The sequence below is a fragment of the Mastigoproctus giganteus genome, chromosome 3 (genome assembly GCF_048544385.1).
Source record: "Mastigoproctus giganteus isolate SK-2022 chromosome 3, ASM4854438v1, whole genome shotgun sequence".
In the NCBI taxonomy this organism is placed as follows: Eukaryota; Metazoa; Arthropoda; class Arachnida; order Uropygi; family Thelyphonidae; genus Mastigoproctus; species Mastigoproctus giganteus.
Genome location: NC_143577.1, coordinates 230,915,231 through 230,934,259, shown reverse-complemented (window position 1 = coordinate 230,934,259; position 19,029 = coordinate 230,915,231). Strand labels below are relative to the sequence as shown.

Below are 19,029 nucleotides of genomic sequence, written 5' to 3'. Positions count from 1 at the left end.
ATGCCCATACTGATTGTTTTTGTGTTACTTGATGACAAAGTGACAGTCTTTGTGAATGATTTCTCCCACTTAAAACAGAACATGCACTCACATGTAGCAGAACTACAGCCAGATATTCTCCACGTTGCCAATAAATTATGCTGTATAGGCCAACAAGAAGTCTAAAAATGTTTAGAAGCACAATTAAGAATAGTGGGTGACTAATCTAGAATGAAGTTTACCAAATGATGGTTATCACAAACTGCTAAACATAACACCAATTAAAATGATATACAAAGTCTATTATACACTAAACAACAAGTGATTATGTTTATGGAATTAGGAAAAGTAATATTTCTCCATTTAACCTCTACAGTCCAAGCAATACAGGAGTGGGCTCAGCCTTCTCTGGCACCCCTAACAAGAAAAAAACTGGGACTACAAACCTGTATTATTTACATGGAAACAACTCTGCAACAGCACTCAATAACAAAAGAGTAATTGCTGCCAGCATGTGATTTCAGGAGAAAATCTGGAGCAACAAGTTGTACCAGTGATGGGAAAGGAATAGGAGGTCCTCTCACATACTGGACTCTACAGTTGTTTGGATCAGCCACATCTAAGAGAAGCCACAGTGCTCAAATGTCAGCAGGTAGCTGAATTTGTTAGCCACAAGAGTACAAAATGTGCTGTATGCCACCTTGAAGATGCTATTCTGAGAATTTCTGGATCAAAAATAAAATGTTTCCACTGCACTACAGTTTCTAGCATGATCTGAGATAAAAATCTGGTAGGCCATTTCCTGTGAATAGTCAAGGACCCATTAGTGTTAGGATGTTATCAATATGTATAACTACATCATCATTTGGGTGGAGACAGACCCACAAGCTGGGTGTGTTAGGCATATCATATAACATGGGTTGTATGATATGCCTAACACAAACATAACGTGCGCACATATAACTACATAATATATTAAAATGGTTTCGAAGTGTGAAATTACCGATTAAAAACACTGAAAATATTAGGTTAGAAATATAGTTGAAACATTAGAAATATCGCATCAGTCAGGAGTTATTCTATTACGCACGTCTATACCTAGAGGTCAAAGAACTACAGATTTGAATATTGTCAATTTTGGATCTGACACCCTTTCCACGTACCTTTATTTAGGTAAACATGCAGATTTCAGATAAATACTTCAGTTGAAAGTCCGTACACACCTTTTCAAAATCTTTTCTGGTAACAAGCAAACAATTTATTGAACTATTCATAACCTACCAAAATTTAATCTGCATAGGGGGGTTAGTAAAAACGATTGCTTAAAGTGTGAGAAACAGTAAATTATGACATACTCCTAAAGTCAGTATCACTTACCAGGAAATTCCTGTGAAATGTTTCACCCCACGTTATTACAATTTAAATAAAGTTGGCTTTATTACGATCCCAACAAGAAACAAAACAAACCACCAAAAAAAAAAAAAAAAAAATTAATAACAATACTACCACGTGAAGGTATACTTATAACACAAATGCTTTTGGTACTTAAGGCTGCCATCTAGTGACAAAACGTAGTAAAACAAGAATGATGAATAATAGTTCAAATATAATATAATTGCTTGGGTTTACAAATTTGTTAGTGTATTTGGTCCTCAATGAGCAGATATTCAAAAGAGTAAAGCTGTTAGTATAGCGTGAAAACTAACTGACAAACAAGTGTCACTGTTTTGTTGGTACTTTCCAACAAATATTCCGATAGAGGGATGAGGTATTTTAAGGGTTGCGCAGGCGTAGTTACTAAACAAGTGACCAAAACTCCTAAAGCACATGGCGGTAGATGTTTGTCTTTGCTTCTATTTGAATTTATAATGGAAATTTTTATTAGTTTCTTTGATCTTCTTATGGTATTTTGCTCGTGAATTAGTTTCTAAACAATTTGTTGATATTTAAAAACCAGCAGCATGGGTATTGAATCTTTGCAGAAATTCATCGAGACAAGCTGCCCAAGTGCCTGCGTGCCAATTGACTTGGTGAAAATTGCACGAAGTTTTGCATTTTCTAATTTGGCACATAGGGGTGGTGATTTCCGGTTTCATTACGACTATGAATATTTTTATGCTAGCCCATTTTGTCTTGTGATTGATGGCGAATGTTGTTTAGATAGACTCTATGGCGGTTTTTTCGGAGACTGGGTATGTGGAGGGCAATGGAACCGAATGGTAGATTTCTTGACTACCTTTTTTCAAACAGTACAGAACAGTAACGTTGAAGTAACTGTATTTCTTAATGGTGCTGCAGAACCTCACCGTATGGAAAGCTGGATTGAAAAGCAAAAGACTGACAAAGAAAGGATAATACAGGTGCTTAGACACGTGTCTGTTAAAGGTACACCTCCTCCTAAGGTTTGGTGGATTCCACCAGTTGGGCTTCGATCCTGCCTCAGAATGTTTTTGCGCCATATAAATGTTAACGTTGTATTGACCACCAATGATCATCATCAGGAAGTGATGAACTATTGTCGCAAAAACAACTTCCATGGACTTCTGGCCGAAGATTCCGAGTATATCATTTTTGATCCACCGCGTTATTTCTCATCAGAGCAGCTGAAATTAACTTTCAAGGTAAAGTGCATGTTCTTAGTATAAGCAGAAAACTATCGCGCGTATTCAGCTAAACAATTATTAATTGTCCAGATTAAGTATTACACTTGGGGCATAAATTGTTTTGTGTGTTTTTAAAATATAGTATTTTGCTTCCATTCGCTTAAAGTGAAGAGGTAGTCCTGTTTCTGATATTTGATTTGATGTATAATATGATTGCATACCTTTTTTTAAAGCAGTTTTAAATGATGAAAAAAATTGAATTTACTCTTCATAAATTCAACTACACAATCATCAATCTTAAAAACACAAAAAAAAAAAATGTCTGTTATCCAGAAATTTTTCATACAAAGGGAGGTATTTGTTCTCATTGTAAGTGAAAATTACTTTTCAAAGTAATTTCACAATTTTATTTCTTGACATAACTTTCATAGAAATTTGATGTTGATTTCATAATGACCACATATAGTTACAATGAAAATATAAGTGTATTGTGGCATCAATAATATATTGCATTATCATCCTGTGGTCATTGTTCTATTGCTACTTTTCCAAATAATTATTATAAGAATTTTTACATTGGAGATAATCCTACCATCCTTTTTTGGATATTTTCTGTATGAGTTGAAGTAAATGTAATTTTTGATATTTTATATATTTATTCCAAACTGATGTTAAGAAAAAATTATATCTGCTATATTCTTTGTCAGAGAATCCCACTTCCTAACCTGGGACCTCCTCTTCTCGATTTTCTTTCAAAATATGTCCATCCCATTCTGTTAAATGCATTCTCTCTCTCACCAACTCTTCAAACATTTTCTAAAGAAATCTATTAGTAATTGATCCACCAAAAATTCCCAAGAACAAGAACAAAAGTGAGGAAATCCATCATTGGGCAACTATACACATTCTAAGCTTATTTGATAAAAGTGTGAAAAAGCTGAAGCAGTTTCTCTAATATTACAAAGGCCATTGGCATAAGTTTTCTAAGTAAACTCCTATTCTGTTCATTTTCTGCCTTTTGCAGTTTAACTACTTGCCTTTGAATATTTACTGTGATGTTGGAATGCTCTTTATACTTAACTTCTTGGATGATGTAGTATAAGGTTCTGTTCCTTCATACACATTTTCTTCTGTGTCAGTGACCTACTTAAGTGCAGATCCTAATGACAGTTTTTCTGATGATGCAGCTAGCTCATTTATTTTTCTTATCAAACTTTGAACTGCACAAACAAAAAAATATCAGTGCAGGACTGGATAAAAACATTTCACTGCACAGAAAAATAAATTTAATGAAACAAAAATACACCTTACATTTTGGCTTCAACATAGGGTCTTTTTTTCAGCAGTGATACAATAGCCTAAAAGAATAAAGGAGATAAACGTATATATACACACACAAAAAAATGATCTATATGATGGATGTCATGTAAGCGTGTATACCCAAACAAGAAGGGTCCAATACGCTGTTACTTTTTGTAACGCTGTTACAAAACGTAACAGCATATTGGACCAAGTTCTTAATTAAGTAACTAAACACTTAGCCCAGCAGTTCTGAACTGCTTCTGTTCCAGCTATCTAGAGTGTTTTGTCGAAATGTTTCAAATATCTACCCACATCAGCCATAACCTCTGTCACTGGTGAGGGAATGGGCACATGTCAATTTTTTTTTTCTTGACTTAGCAAACAGATGAATAAAGGGATGCTGAAGTTAATTGGAAACCATACCTATAGATTGCAGCAATGGCAGATGTGGCTTGGGGCATTGTGTTAGTGAAAACATCCACCCACCTTTGCTAGCAGTTTCCTGTATCATTTTTCTTGGTTTTTAAGATAGGAATAATATGACAATAGTTGGTACTTTTGGAGGAAATCAGCTGGTACAATTCTTTCAGATCCCAGGAGACAAGAGCAGGGTTGGATGCGTCATTGTTTATACTGCTAGTTTAGTCTTGGGTTAGAAGTGATGAACCCTATTTTGTTGACTTATGAAATGACAGGAATTCCTATGGATAGGTGCAGATTTACCCTTGACACATTGCATCTGAGATAGCAGGGCTCAAAAGTTTTTGTGTGCAGAAACTTTTCTCTTCTCCATATGCTCTTTCAAAGTTCAATCAGTTCTTTTTGACATGTCCACAGACTCTGCAAACTGCTGGATCACCAGGACCCCCCCCCCCCCCCCCACAGTCAAAGATAATCTTCAGTTGACTCTCTACCGGTGAAGTGGGCAGCTTGAATTCAAGCTGCCTGCATCTTAACAGTGGAATATGAAGAGTGGTAAAGTGCCCACCATATCATCATGAATGGTTTATGAATTTAGGTGCTTCTTTGTGCAGGTGCTTGATTCTGCTTTCATTTCCAACAGGATATTCCAGTTTTTCAGTACAGAGAGTCACCTTTTTAAGTTTTGTAGAACGATGAGTACTAAATTAATCGGAATAAAATTTGCAGCATAAACAAAAAATTAATACATAAAAAGGGCTTTTTTTATTGAGGTTGGGAGGAATTTTACTTTTGATATTAATTTTGTGACTATACAAGCATTCCTTCCTGGTTAGGCTTAGAACTGACATCTGTAAGGGATACCTAACAGCATTTGTTGCATGTTCGTACAGAGATTGCTCACAGCAATATTTAAGTTTATGCTTGATTCTACTTTTGTTATATTATTCCTATAACTTAATGGAAGGTGGCTTAAACTTGTGTACATTATCTCCATTATTCTTTTATGCTTTCATTGCTGAAAAAAAAATCCCAGGGCGGAGTTTTAATGTATGATGTATTTTTTGTTGTATTAAAGTTATTTTACTATGCAGAGAAGTATGCGTTTATTAGTAGCAAGTAATGCAAGAAAGCAAGCTTATACTGCATCAGCCAAAAAAAAAAAAAACATTCTCCACATTACCTGTCCAACCCCTCTTTTAATTTGTTTAGTTCTTCATTAAATTTATTAAAACTACCCACTTCCGCAACACCAGATTGAAGTCTGTTCCCACCATCAGCTACTCAATGGCTGAAAGGAAATTTCCACACATCTTTCCTGCAAACATCCTTAATTTAAAATTTATGCCCCTTCATTTTTATTGTATGAGCAGGAGGAAGAATGTCATCAGCATTTAGCTTACTCAATGCATTCAAATCCATAAACACCTCAATCATATCTCCGTGCAGGTACCTGGGTTTTCATATGCTGCAGTGTGCAGTTCTGCCGCCTTTCTTGGTATACTCTTACCAAGAAATACTCTATTTGGAGAATTGTTAATCTCATTGCCCTTCTTTGCACCCATTCCAACAGATCAGCATCCTTCCTAAAATAAGGCTTACAGACCTGTCTGCATCAAATTGTGGCATAATCATTGCCTTATACAATTGGATATTCACTGCCTTATCCCTCCTGACAAAATTCTTATATATTATTGACAAAACTCAGTGAATTGTCCCAGCAGCCTGTTTAGAGAACTTCATGCCTGAGTGCACAATTACACCCAGATATTTATCATTCTCTCAACTATCCTCAGTGTGGTACATAGATAGTATATTAATCTGGGATTAATGCTCCCCATATGAAGTACCTTGCATTTGCCAATCTTTCTGAATCATGTTTCAGTAGCATACCATGATTATTGTCATTAATTGCCCTACCAACATTTGTATCATATGCAAACTTAGATATTAAGGCTGATTCCTTTGTCGTTATCATTAATAAATATAGAAGACAATACTGGACCCAGCACTGAATGCTAGAGACTTCACTAATAACAATAGTCCAAGGAGAAGAACAGTGCCCATTGTTAACCATTCTTTATCTTCTCCCGCTTAACCATCCCTTTATCCATGAATTGCCCTTAATGCTATACTGCTCCAATTTGTACACCAGTCTTTTATGTGGAACAGTATCAAAAGCTTTTCGGAAATCAAAGTATATGATGTCAAAATTATTTTTTGCATCCAGTTCCTTTGTTATTGTGTCATGGTATCCGATCAGATTGGTCAAATAAGATCCCCCCTTACCAAATCCATTCTGTGACTGCCATATAACTGCATTACTTCTTTAACCAGTGACTCCCATGTCAAGCTTGCAGGTCTGTAATTACTCACTTCACACTTTGATTTTGTGAATATTGGGGGTGCATTTGCACATTTCCTCCACAGGGAACCCACTGAACTTAGGGGGCTCTCACAATTATGGCAAAGGTTTGCTGACCTCTTTTGCTGGCTCTTAGTATAATTGGATAGATCCCATCTTGCCTCAGGTATCTTATTTACATTTATTTTCAACAGATTTTCTTCCAGTTACCACAAAATCATTTAGCTTCCTGTAATTTGATTTACTTCTGTCATACCCATCCCTAAAACATTCCTTGTGTATGAACATAGATGCAAAATATCTATTCTGTTTTTCAGCTACCTGAGCAGGAATTAACTTAAAATTAAGATGAATGAAACTTCTCATATATATCTATTTCTAGCTGTTTAATTTTCATCTCCAATTATATTATTTTGTTTTAGGGATGGAATAAGGATGCTCTAGTTGACTGGCTCTTGTAATGAGATCTTATTATTGAAGGCTAAAAAAAAAAAGTTTAATTTATTTGTTCACTTTTTTAAGTAATAAGATTTTTGGATAATATATTCTGGGAATCATTCATATTAGTCTAATTTTTTTATAGCACAGCAATAAAATAAAAAAAAAAATTTCCTTTGTTCCTGTTATTACTTTTCCTTTTAATCCTTCTACTGTTCTAATCCACAATAGAATACAATTTTAAGTTGGACTACTGGTGTTTCTAAATTACCAGATATTCAGTCTTTGCTGCTTGCTTTTTTCTAAATATTTCTGTTAGCATTATTCTTCTTCACTCACATTTGTTGTTTTGAACATTTTTTCTAAAGCTCTTAGAGCAGTGCAACTCCTGCCTTGTATTGTGTTATGTGCAACAATATATGCAATATTAGACATTCATGATAAATGTCTAAACTTGGCAGGCTATCTTTCATATATTCATTTATCTATATTGCTTGCTTGCAGTTTTTGTTGATACATTTTTATACATTTTATTTTTTCTTGATATCTGGAAATTGTGAATTGCAGTACAGATTTTCATATGTAATGTTAATAAATTTTATATTTTCACATTCTCCTTCAGAGATTCAAATGTTTGGGATCATTATACAAATAATAATTAAATATGTTGAGTAAACAATACAGATAAACTTGAATAACCAGTGGTAAGAGAACTGTTAGAAGCTTTAATTGTTGTGATAATCATGTACAGTGCTCAGTTAATGAGCCATGCAGATTCAAATGTAGAATATGAAATCCTGAGAATAAGCACTCTACTAATAGCCACATGAAATGATTCTTGAGAATATTGCAATAACCTGTTATGTGATGATATTTATAATATCCAAAATTGTATTGTGTTATGTGCAACAATACATGCAATATTAGAATATAATTCTTTGCCAGGTTTATTCATCATTGTTCATTTCTTCCTTTTTTGTTTTTTTCAAGTCTGTACCCTATATTGTATAACTTTCTACTCCTTTTGATTTGTTGAGTGTGTTAATTCTCACAATCAGTAGAGTATGCTTATGAATTGCTGAGATTATATCATGTGTTATTCAGAGTATACAAATGGGAGATTAGAAAAAAAAACATGTTGAAGAATGTCAGATTTTTTATTGTCACTGCACTTACAGATTTCCATGAAACTGTTTAAATTTATATTAAGCTATTTTCTCTATGCTAACATTGATTACAAATTTGTATTGCACTGGTTTCTGTCTTGTTAGTAGACTTAATGCCGATCAGGCTAGCCAGGTAGGTAAAGTGCCTGCTTGGCAACCCAAAGGTCACGGGTTCGATTCCCGCCTCGGGCTTGGATCACAGTAAAATGCAAAAACTTTGGGAGGTGCAATATGGCCATAGAAGCTGATGTGCCAACAACTAACAAAAAAAAAAAAAAAAAAAAGTAGACTTAAGGTTAAGTTGAATATGTTGAACATATCAATATATTTACTTCTATCATTCTCTTGAATGTACTCAAGTTAATTGATATAGGAAGCAGACAAATCATTCTGCTAATTTTAGTTGCTAGTTATATATATATATATATAAAAAGCCTGTACCTGCTGGATGAAAAATATCCTGTGTGATTTGCAAAATAAAACTTTCTAATAGCTGTATATTATTTGGGCATTCACTTTACGTTCATGTTGTTAGAAGGAGATCATCTGTTTTGAAACTTGTTTGTCAGGATTGAATGGAAATTTTTGAGACTAAGTTTCATTAGCTGACCATATTGCTCTGTTATTTGTTCAGTTTTTGAGTCAATACACCTTATATAAATAGTTCATCAGATTTCACACCAGACTTTGTTTATTGACTTAAGATTTAAATAAATCTTATGTTTAAAAATTGCAAAGTGATTTTATCATACTCTTGCTTGCTTTCACTTTAAGATTGGAATTAAAGACCATAAGTCTTGTCTGACCAAATTGATTGGATACTATGATGTGTTCACAAAGGAACTTGATGCAAAAAATAACTTTGATATCATATACTTGGATTTCAGGTAAGCTTTCGGTACTGTTGCACATGGAAGACTACTGTACAAATTGGAGCAGTATGGCATTAAGGGCAAGTTACTACAATGGATAAAAGGATGGTTGAGTGGGAGAAGACAGTGGTAATCAATGGGTACTGCTCTACTTGGACTAATGTTATTAGTGGTGACCCTCAGGGTTCGATGTTGGGCCCATTGTTTTGTATATTTATCAGTGATATTGATGAAGGTATATCAGGCTTAATGTCAAAGCTTGCAGATGATCCAAAGGTTGGCAGGGATGTTAATAACAGTTAATGACAGTATGCTGCTGCAGCAGGATCTGGAAAAGTCGGGTAGATGGGCTGAGAAGTGGCAACTGAAGTTTAACATTGACAAATGCAAAGTACTGCATATGGGCAGCAGTAGCCCCAGAGAAATGTACCAACTATGTGGTGTTGCACTCAGGGTAGTGGAAAATGAAAGAGACCTAGGGATAATTGTGCAGTCAGATATGTAGTTTTCTGAGCAGTGCAGGCAGGCTGCCAGAGTAGGTCATGGGGGTCTTGTCAATGAAATACAGGAATTTTGCTAGCAGGAATAAGCCGGTGATTGTTCCCTTGTATAAGGCAATGGTCAGGCCACACCTTGAGTACTGCGTACAGGTCTGGAAGCCTCATTTTAGGAAGGATGTAGAGTTGCTAGAACGAGTATAGAGAAGGGCAACAAGACTGGTGAAGGGAATGAAGGGGTGCTCTTATGAAGACAGGCTTAAGTTCTCCAAATTGCAGCTTCTGGAGACTAGGCACCTGCGAGATGATTTGATTTGAGGTGTATAAGGCCTTGAATGGATTGAGCAGGCTCAATGCTGATAGGATTCTTTCTCAAATTACAAACCTGAGGGGGCATGGATTCAAATTGAGGAAAGACACTTGTAGAATAGATGTGTGGAAGTTTATCTTTAGCCAGCCATTGTTGAAACAAACTTCCATCTGTTGTTGTGGAAGTTGATAGCTTAAATAAATTCAAGGCAGAATTTGACAGTATGCTGCAGCAGGATCTGGAAAAGTCTGTAGATGGGCTGAGAAGTGGCAACTGAAGTTTTAACATTGACAAATGCAAAGTACTGCATATGGGCATCAGTAACCCCAGAGAAATGTACCAACTATGAGGTGTTACACTCAGGTTAGTGGAGAATGAAAGAGACCTGGGGGTAATTGTGCAGTCAGATATGTAGTTTTCTGAGCATCTTGGAATGAATGGATCAGTGAAATGGGAAGTTTTTTTTTTTTTTGCTGATGTTGTATAAGTTTGCTTTCTTGCATCATGTGCCTCTACTAATGCTAATATTCTGTAAATAACCTTCCAAGTTTATATATGAGTTATAGAAATAATTTTAGTATTGGCAAGTGATGAATGAAGCTTAATATACAAAATCATCCAGAAAAAAAAAAATCTTCCTTCATCACTTGTTTATCGCCTTTAACAATTTGTCTAATTCTTCCTTGAATTTATTCAAATTGCCCACTTCCATAATGCCAGATAGAAATTTGTTCTAACAATCCTATTTTCATTTATTTCCATTGTTGTGTCTGATACAAACGTTGAAATCTAGTGAGGTTAGTTTGGTTGCCTTACCTACTTTTGAATACAGCTTTGTGTGGATCCAACATTCTAAAACACAGGCAACCACTCAAAGAATACACAGTTTATAGACTATACAGGATTGATGCCTCATGGCCTCTGAATTAATTTTTTTTTTTTTTTTTTTTTTATATATATACAAGGTTCGTACCCTGACCTAGATACAAAAAGTTCATACCCTGATCTAAATAAAACATCAGTAGGAAGATGCCGTTTTTAATATAAGTTGTCTACATATTCAATAACTTACGTGAAATTTCATTCCCGTAGGTGATCATACATCAGAGGTTGAGCCTTGAATCTTAGGAAGGATGCTCTGGTTGACAAAACGGAGTATCGAGCAGTGATGAAGTTCCTGCATTTGCAGGGCAAGATAGCTCAGGAAATTGATGAAGAAATGAAAGCTGTGTACGGGCAGAATTGTGACTCTATGACACTGTAAAAAAGTGGAAACAGGAGTTCCAGTGCGTTTGTTCAAGTGTCTTTGACGAGCCAAGAGAAAGAAGGCCATCAACATCCACAAACAGTGAAACGGTTGCAAAGGTTGAGCAGCTGGTGCTGAGTGGCAGACGTGTGACAATTCATTTCATTGCAAATGCAGTGGGAATTAGTTATGGGTCTGCCCACAGCATTTTATGACCATCTGCATATCTCCGCAAGATGGGTTCCAAGATTACTGACGCCTTTGCAGAAGCAATGTTGAATGCAATGTTCTTGCCAACTGTTGGTTGGCACACTTGGTTTTTTTGGTGAGGATGTGTGTGTGTGTGTGTTGTTTCAATTTTATTTAATATTTTTCATTCATTTCATCAGTTTTATTTTAATCTCTCAAATTTAAAAATGTATTGAAGTATACATTAATTTATAAAAGTATTTATGCTCATATCAAAGTATGTCAACCTCGTTTATTTGCCCATTTTATGGAAGGGGACATAAAATTTATGAAATTTTTAAGGGAGGCACATGGTATAAAAGTTTGGGAACCTTTAACTTATGCACTATCTGATCCAGATAACTCCTAGAGAAGCTGTGGTCTGAGGATCTCTGGGAGTCTGAGGATGTTTCCAGGGGTTCATGAACAGTGTCTGAAATATTGTTATCAATATTTAAAGCTGAAAAAATTTATACCATAGAAAGAGTATTTTTAAATGTGGGGATCAGCAAAAACATTTAGGCTAAAAAGTATCTGCAAAAAGTTTGCAATTCTTATTTCATGAAAGTTTGGGAACTGCTGTCCTGGAGTATTGTGAATAGGTTCAGTCTGGTAGACCATTTAATAACTGGCCTGTGAAAACTCTTTTAAAGCTATACCCTCATTGTAAGGAATATTGGATCTTGCCATGATGCCAGTCAAAGTCTCAAAGACGTGACTCATACTGCATGACAGAAGAGATGGAGATGCCTAATCTTGGCTATGCATGCCAGATATGGTTTTTGCCACTTAAAGTTCCCATTAAGCAAACTGATGGTATTGCACCCGGTGATAAGTTATCTACCACCTAGTATTGCCTAGTCACAAAGTTGTGCTATTTTCCTAACAAAGTGTGGTCCCGACACCATAACCCCTGCTTACTTCAGTTTACACTTAAATAACCTCCATTATATTAGGAATTCATAGTATTTATAGACCTTTTTAATGAAGTTACACTCAAATCACTAATGGTCTCACCTGCATGAAGGTGAAAACAGAGGTCTTGGTTGTTGCAGAGTAGTTGGGCTTGTTGATATTATTATGCCTGACTTAAAAGTGGGACCCAAATATCAGCCTGCATCAGACTACTATTATCAGACTCGAAGATAGAATCATTAGTTTAGTGATTCTATGATTGCAAGTTTCCATTTTTGTAGACTGAGAATTCATTCAGTCAGTATCAGTTTATTGACAAGAATCAAGACTATATGTAGATTAACACAGATGGTAGTACAAGTAACAGTAGTGGGAACAGGCTGGGTTTTCAATGAATAAAATCAAGTGCTACTAGTGCAGGGGCGGGCAATTATTTTTCCTTGCGGGGCCCAGTCACCTATCTGCACACCTGTCCGTGGGCCTGTCTGTTTGAAAACTTCCGTCTTATTTTTTCATTAAGTGTGTTTGCATATGTAAAGTAAAATAATGTAGCATTATTATATAGCATTATATAATTAAATATAGCATAATTATTTAGCTATATCAGTCCTGATTTATTTTTCTTTGAACAGAAAAATTAAACCTTCTTTGCTTTGCAGTAACAACCTGTGGTTGTAGCTAAGCTATGTAATTATGCAGAAATTCAATTTTGATATTTTTAAGAAAGATTCTATTGAAAAAGGGCGAATTCAATGAAAAAATACATAAAGTAAACAGTTTATTTTTTATGGAATTTTTTTTTTTTTTTTTTTTCATACAGAAAAATACAATTCAGTGTTGAATGAATTGAACTTTGGTAAATTAATTAAAAAACAAACACATTTAAGATATCAAATTATAAACATGTTAAGCCAATATGCGGAAAAAATAAGCTTTGTTATAAATACTTAATGCGATCTGTAATGTCGAAGATTATCCTTTACTATTTTATCTACCTCAAAGTCTAAGTCCACTTGAAGAAATTCTTAAAGTGCTTGAAGATTGGAGTCTGTTATTTGTGATCGATATCTATTTTTGTTAAAATTCATGTTGGAAAATGTTTTTTCAAAAAAGTCAAGCCAAAAATCACCATTTTCTAGGCCAACGTTCTTACATTTTCTGAATTTCTTCTGACAGAGTGAAGAATAAAATTTAATTAAAAGCAAGCTCTGGAAATTTTCTTTTATTCTGTCATCGGGCTGTAAGTTGATCAGTTCCAACTGAACATCTGGCGGACACTCCTGAATTGGAAAAGAAGGATATTGGTGTGCAGTGTTTTTCAATTTTTTTGAAATTTTGAATCTCCTTAAATTCTCCATGCAAATTCATTACAGTTTCACTATATTTATCCAAGCTGTCTTGAAATATCTTTCCCTCATGAGTTCTCAAAGTTGGGAAGTGAAATAGTTTTGTTTTTCAAATTGATGAAAATAACAACAATTTAGTCATGAAAGATTTCACTGCACTGTACATTTCGAAAACAATGTTTTTCACCTTGCAAGGTCTTATTAAGTTTGTTCGGGTAGTTCATTATATCTTCTGAAAAATAAGTCATTCAGCCAATTTTCATTTTTAAATGTTTCGATGTATTCGCTTTTTTCTTTCATTTCTAGGAAAGAAATTATTTCCTCTCATAGGGCCCAAACTCTTTAAAACTAGGCTCAAACTTAGCCATCGTATCTCTGTGTGGTATGGAATATAGTCATATTGCCTGTCAATATCTTCAAGAAAATTTTAAAACTGATGATGGTTGAGAGCATTAGATCTAACAAAATTTTTATAGGCTTTATTATATGTTCTAGTTTAAGAACTTTCTTGCATAATACTTCTTGGTGAATAATACAATGTAATAATAATGTCTTTGCTGGATTGTTTTTTTTTTTTTTTAACTCTATCTGTCAGCTTTTTTTTAACATTCCAACGTTTTTGCCAGTAAAATTCGGACTCCCATCTGTAGTAATTGCCTCAGTAGCATCAGTAATATTTGCTGATGCTATCAAGGCAATGTTAGGTGGATCAGAAAATTGCTAGCTTGGGGGAGGGATTCACAGACTAATAGATTAATAGTAGCCGCAAGCAGAGGTGGAAATGATTCTTGCACTACTTATATTGGAATGAGTGGCAGCCTAGAAAGCCAGTTGCTGGGGGTCATGAACAAATAAATATATGGGCTGTGTTAGAGTAACTAAGAGTAAGAACAAGTACACGTATACTTGCATGTTTTTTTTTTTTTTTTTTTTTTTTTCTTTTATGAAAACCCCAAACACGAGAGGTGTTAGAACCTATGGTACTTAGTACCGTGCTTGGATTGGAGGTTGTGAAGACGAAAGAAGATATTTGTTGACATTAGACTTGAACTTCTGTAGACTGTAATTTTCAGGAAATACGTACGAAGGAAGGTTGTTCCAGAAAACAGCAATTGAGTGAATAAACGAGGAAGATGAAAAGTTGGTTCTGTGATTTTGAAGTTGGACAGTAAATGGATGTTGGTTGATGGCAGCACGTGGTCAGACTGTTTTGAAAGTGAGAGTGGGAATTATAGACACCAATACAGGAGAACGGTGCCCGTGGAAGTATCTGTAGAAAAGGCATGCAGCAGAAACATTATGTCTATGGGACAGCGAGTGGAGAGACTCTGTTAGAGATGAATCATTAATAACCTAACTGCCCTTTTCTGAATAGAATCAAGAAGCCTGAGAGACGTTTTGGGGGCACCACCCCAGATGTGGGAACAATATTCCATGGTAGGTAGGGCGGATTTGCGATTTGTACACAGTGAACAGCTGTTTGAAAGAAAAGTAATGCCGAGAGCGAAAGAGAAAACCAAGTTTTTTAGATTCAGAGGAAGCAATATTTATGATGTGCTTGTGCCAAGAGAGATTAGAAGTCAGGGTAATCTCCAAAAGAGATATATCATTTTGCCTAGAAATTGGAGTGTCACCAAAGATAAGCAGAGGAGCAGAGAATCCTTTTTGCGAGATACAAGACAAGACTGAGTTTTAGAAGGATTAAAATCAAGTAAGTTGTCTTTGCCCCACTGGAGAATTACCTGGAGATCAGCATTTAAGGAATTGGTAGTGGATATTCGAGAAACTGAAATTGATTGAGCAGGAAAGGTTTCTCAAAACGGAAAGTGGAATGCAGTGTGCTGTCATCGGCAAAACTATGGATAGGATTTCCAGTCAATGGAAGAAGGTCATTAATATACAAGAGGAAAAGAGTGGGGGAAAGAACTGAACCTTGGGGGTCACCAGCATTAGTGGAAAAGTTAGAAGACAGAGAGCTATCTGCCATCACCCTCAGGGAGCAATTAGAGAGAAAACTAGATAACCAATTACAAAAAACAGTTAGCAAACCATAAGATGGAAGCTTGTTTAGAAGACCTTTATGCCAAACACGATCGAAAGCCTTTGAGATATCAAGAGCAACTGCTTGTGTTTCCCCGAACCTTTCCATTGAATAGTACAAAAATGTACACCACCAAGGGTATAGTTGTAGTAGTAGTAGTGGCATGTGATGCAAGAAAGCAAGTGTACGAGCTTATGCAGCATCAGCCAAAAAAAAATTGCACAACCATTCCCTCTAAATGTTTGTCCAGTTCCTCCTTAAATTTATTTAACTTATCAACTTCCACAACGACAGATGGAAGTTTGTTCCAGCAATTAACCACCCGCTGGCTAAAGGCAAATTTCCGCACATCTATTCTACATCTATCTTTTCTTAATTTGAATTTATGCCCCCTTAAGTTCGTAATCTGAACAAGTGGAAGAATCCCATCAGAATTCAACGTGCTCAACCCATTCAAGGCCTTATACACCTCAATCAGATCACTGCACAGGTGCCTAGTCTCCAGCCATTGCAATTTGCAGAACTGAAGCCTCTCTTGGTAAGAGGATCCCTTCATTCCCCTCACAAATCCTGTTGCCCTTCTCTGTACACGCTCAAGCAAATCTACATCCGACCTAAAATGAGGTCTCCAGACCTGTACGCAGTACTCAAGGTGTGGCATGACCATTGCTTTATACAGAGGGACAATCGCCTGCTTTTCCCTGCTATTAAAATTCCTATATATCATTGACAAAACCCCATGACCTGCCCTGGCAGCCTGTCTGCATTGCTCAGTAAACTTCATATCTGACTGCACAATTACTCCCAGGTCTTTTTCATTTTCTACCACCTTAAGTTTAGTACCGCACAACTGCTACTACACTTAAGGGGTTACTTAAGTAACCCCTTAAGTGTAGAAGTAACCCCACATCTGGGGTTACTTCTACCCATATGCAGTACAGGTGACCCCCGCTTAATGCTGATAATTCGTTCCGGAAAAACAGAGCGCTAAGTGAATCCGCGCTAAGCGAGCGCCGCATTCCCATAAGGTAACATATGTATTTGTAAGTTACGGTCGATGCCATAGAATATTCCCTAATCAATAATAAACGCTAGTGAAAAGATGCACAAATGTCGGTCAAAATATTTGTACATAGATAAAATATTCTGCATTATTTATACGTATATAATTATGTGGTAACTACTTACGTATCAAAATTAAACTTAAAATTCCAATTAAAATCATGAATTTAATTGATCTAAATTGATTTAATTTAATCGATAAATTTAATCAAGAAAAATGTGTCGATTTTGGGTTGAACTTTGACCCTCTTCCAAAAAAACTAAAAGGGGTATTAATTTTAAATCCCCCGCAGCGTTACCACCCAACAATAAAGTCAACCGATCCTTCGCCGCTTTGAAATCTGGCATGTTTTTTTCTTCTTTCAGTATGAAACTTCTTTTAGGCATTCGTTTCCACAAAAGTCCTGCTTCATCTATGTTATAAACTTGTTGAGAAGTATAACACACAATACCCCTCTTCAATAATTTTAAGAAGTTCTTTTTTGAAAGTTTCGGCTCCTTGATCTGCACTTGCGGCTTCTCCCTAGATTTTAAATCTATTCAACCAGCCCTTACCAGTTTTAAATTGTTCCACATTTTTTTTTTTAGGTGCATTTTCTTCATTAGCATTAGTAGAGGCATTTGATGCAAGAAAGCAAGCTTATGCAGCATCAGCCAAAAAAAAAAAAAAAAAAACACTTCCACTTCACCCCTCTGTTCGTTCAAAATACCTGTCCAGCTGAGCCTTAAACTTATTTAGGCTATCAACTTCCACGACAAGGGATGGAAGTCTGTTCCACCAACCAACCACCCGCTGGCTAAAGGCAAATTTCTGCACGTCTATCCTACATCTGTCTTTCCTCAATTTGAATTTATGCCCTCTCAGGTGATTATTCTGAGCGAGAGGAAGAATCCCATCAGCATTGAGCATGCTCAAACCATTCAAGGCTTTATACACCTCTATCAGATCACCTCGCTGGTGCCTAGTCTCCAGACATTGTAATTTGCAAAACTTAAGCCTTTCTTCGTAAGAACACCCCTTTGTTCCATTCACTAATCTTGTTGCCCTTCTCTGTACTCGTTCCAGCAGCTCTACATCCTTCTTGAAATGAGGCCTCCAGACCTGTACACAGTACTCTAGGTGTGGCCTGACCATTGCCTTATACAAGGGAATAATCACCTCCTTATCCCTGCTAGAAAAATTCCTATATATCATTGACAGTACACCATGAGCTACTCTTGCAGCCCGTCTGCACTGCTTAGAGAACTTCATATCTGCCTGCACAACCACCCCCAGGTCCCTTTCATTCTCTACCACTGTCAGTGTAGTACCACAGAGTTGATGCGTTGCTCTGGGGGTGCTGTTTCCCATGTGTAGTACTTTACATTTGTCAATGTTAAACTTCATTTGCCACCTCTCAGCCCATCTGCTCAACCTTTCCAGATCCTGTTGCAGCAGCATAGTGTCAGTAGTGTCCTTGACAACCCTGCCTACCTTTGTATCGTCTGCAAACTTCGACATTAAGCTTGATATACCATCATCAATATCATTTATGAATACAGAAAACAATAATGGACCCAACACTGAGCCCTGAGGGACTCCACTAATAACATTAGTCCACGACGAGCAGTGTCCATTGATTACCACTCTCTTCTTCTCCCCCTCAGCCACCCCCTTTATCCACAGCAGCAATTTGCCTCCAATGTCACACTGCTCCAATTTGTGCAGCAGTCTTCCATGTGCAACAGTATCAAAAGCCTTTCTAAGCTCCAAGTATATAATATCAAAGTTATTCCCTGCATCCAGTTCCTTTGTGACTGCATCATAGTATCCAATCAAATCTTCAATCTTCAGATCATCATATTGGCTAATCTCTCTCTCTCTCTCTCTCTCTCTCTCTCTCTCTCTCTCTCTCTCTCTCACACATAATATTTAACTTAACTGAATTCTGCATTGGATATTATCTTCAATAAAATTAGTTAACGTCTTTCCATTACAATCCTAATAACCGGCCTAGCCCTAGTTGCTTGCAGTGGAACAGCTATCTTTCCCGCTGCTAAAATTAATTCTTTATTTTTTTCTAATTGTTCTTACAGTTAAATTAGCATGCGAGAAAATTTCACTGAGCGTGGGAAAATTTCTCAAGTCGGCGTGGGAAACATTTTAATGCTGTTTTGCTATTCATTTTCAAGCTATCCACTCCATTAAATATGCCAAAAATGCAATCTGTAAAAGAGCGTTATAGTGATCTCTGACAGC

The 19,029-nt window shown here is 36.1% G+C and overlaps 2 protein-coding genes across 5 annotated transcripts in view; one reads left to right on the top strand and one right to left on the bottom strand.

The window, feature by feature from the left end:
* LOC150088831 (ADP-sugar pyrophosphatase-like) overlaps positions 1-1,460 on the bottom strand; it is a 139,407-nt gene extending 137,947 nt beyond the window's left edge. Inside the window, exon 1 of one of the 2 annotated variants that reach the window (XM_090370929.1) lies at positions 1,357-1,460. The gene's annotated coding sequence lies outside the window, so the exon portion shown is untranslated. Of the gene's footprint in view, positions 1-1,142; positions 1,227-1,356 lie in introns of those variants that run through there. The other variant, XM_090370931.1, reaches the window with a different exon arrangement.
* A 364-nt stretch (positions 1,461-1,824) lies between these two features.
* LOC150088830 (constitutive coactivator of PPAR-gamma-like protein 1 homolog) overlaps positions 1,825-19,029 on the top strand; it is a 283,787-nt gene continuing 266,582 nt past the window's right edge. For all 3 annotated transcript variants that reach the window (XM_090369687.1, XM_090369686.1, XM_090369688.1), the window contains exon 1: positions 1,825-2,600. In XM_090369687.1, the coding sequence (XP_090225813.1) occupies positions 1,941-2,600 (660 nt within the window). In that variant the 5' untranslated portion in view covers positions 1,825-1,940. The remainder of the gene's footprint in view (positions 2,601-19,029) is intronic.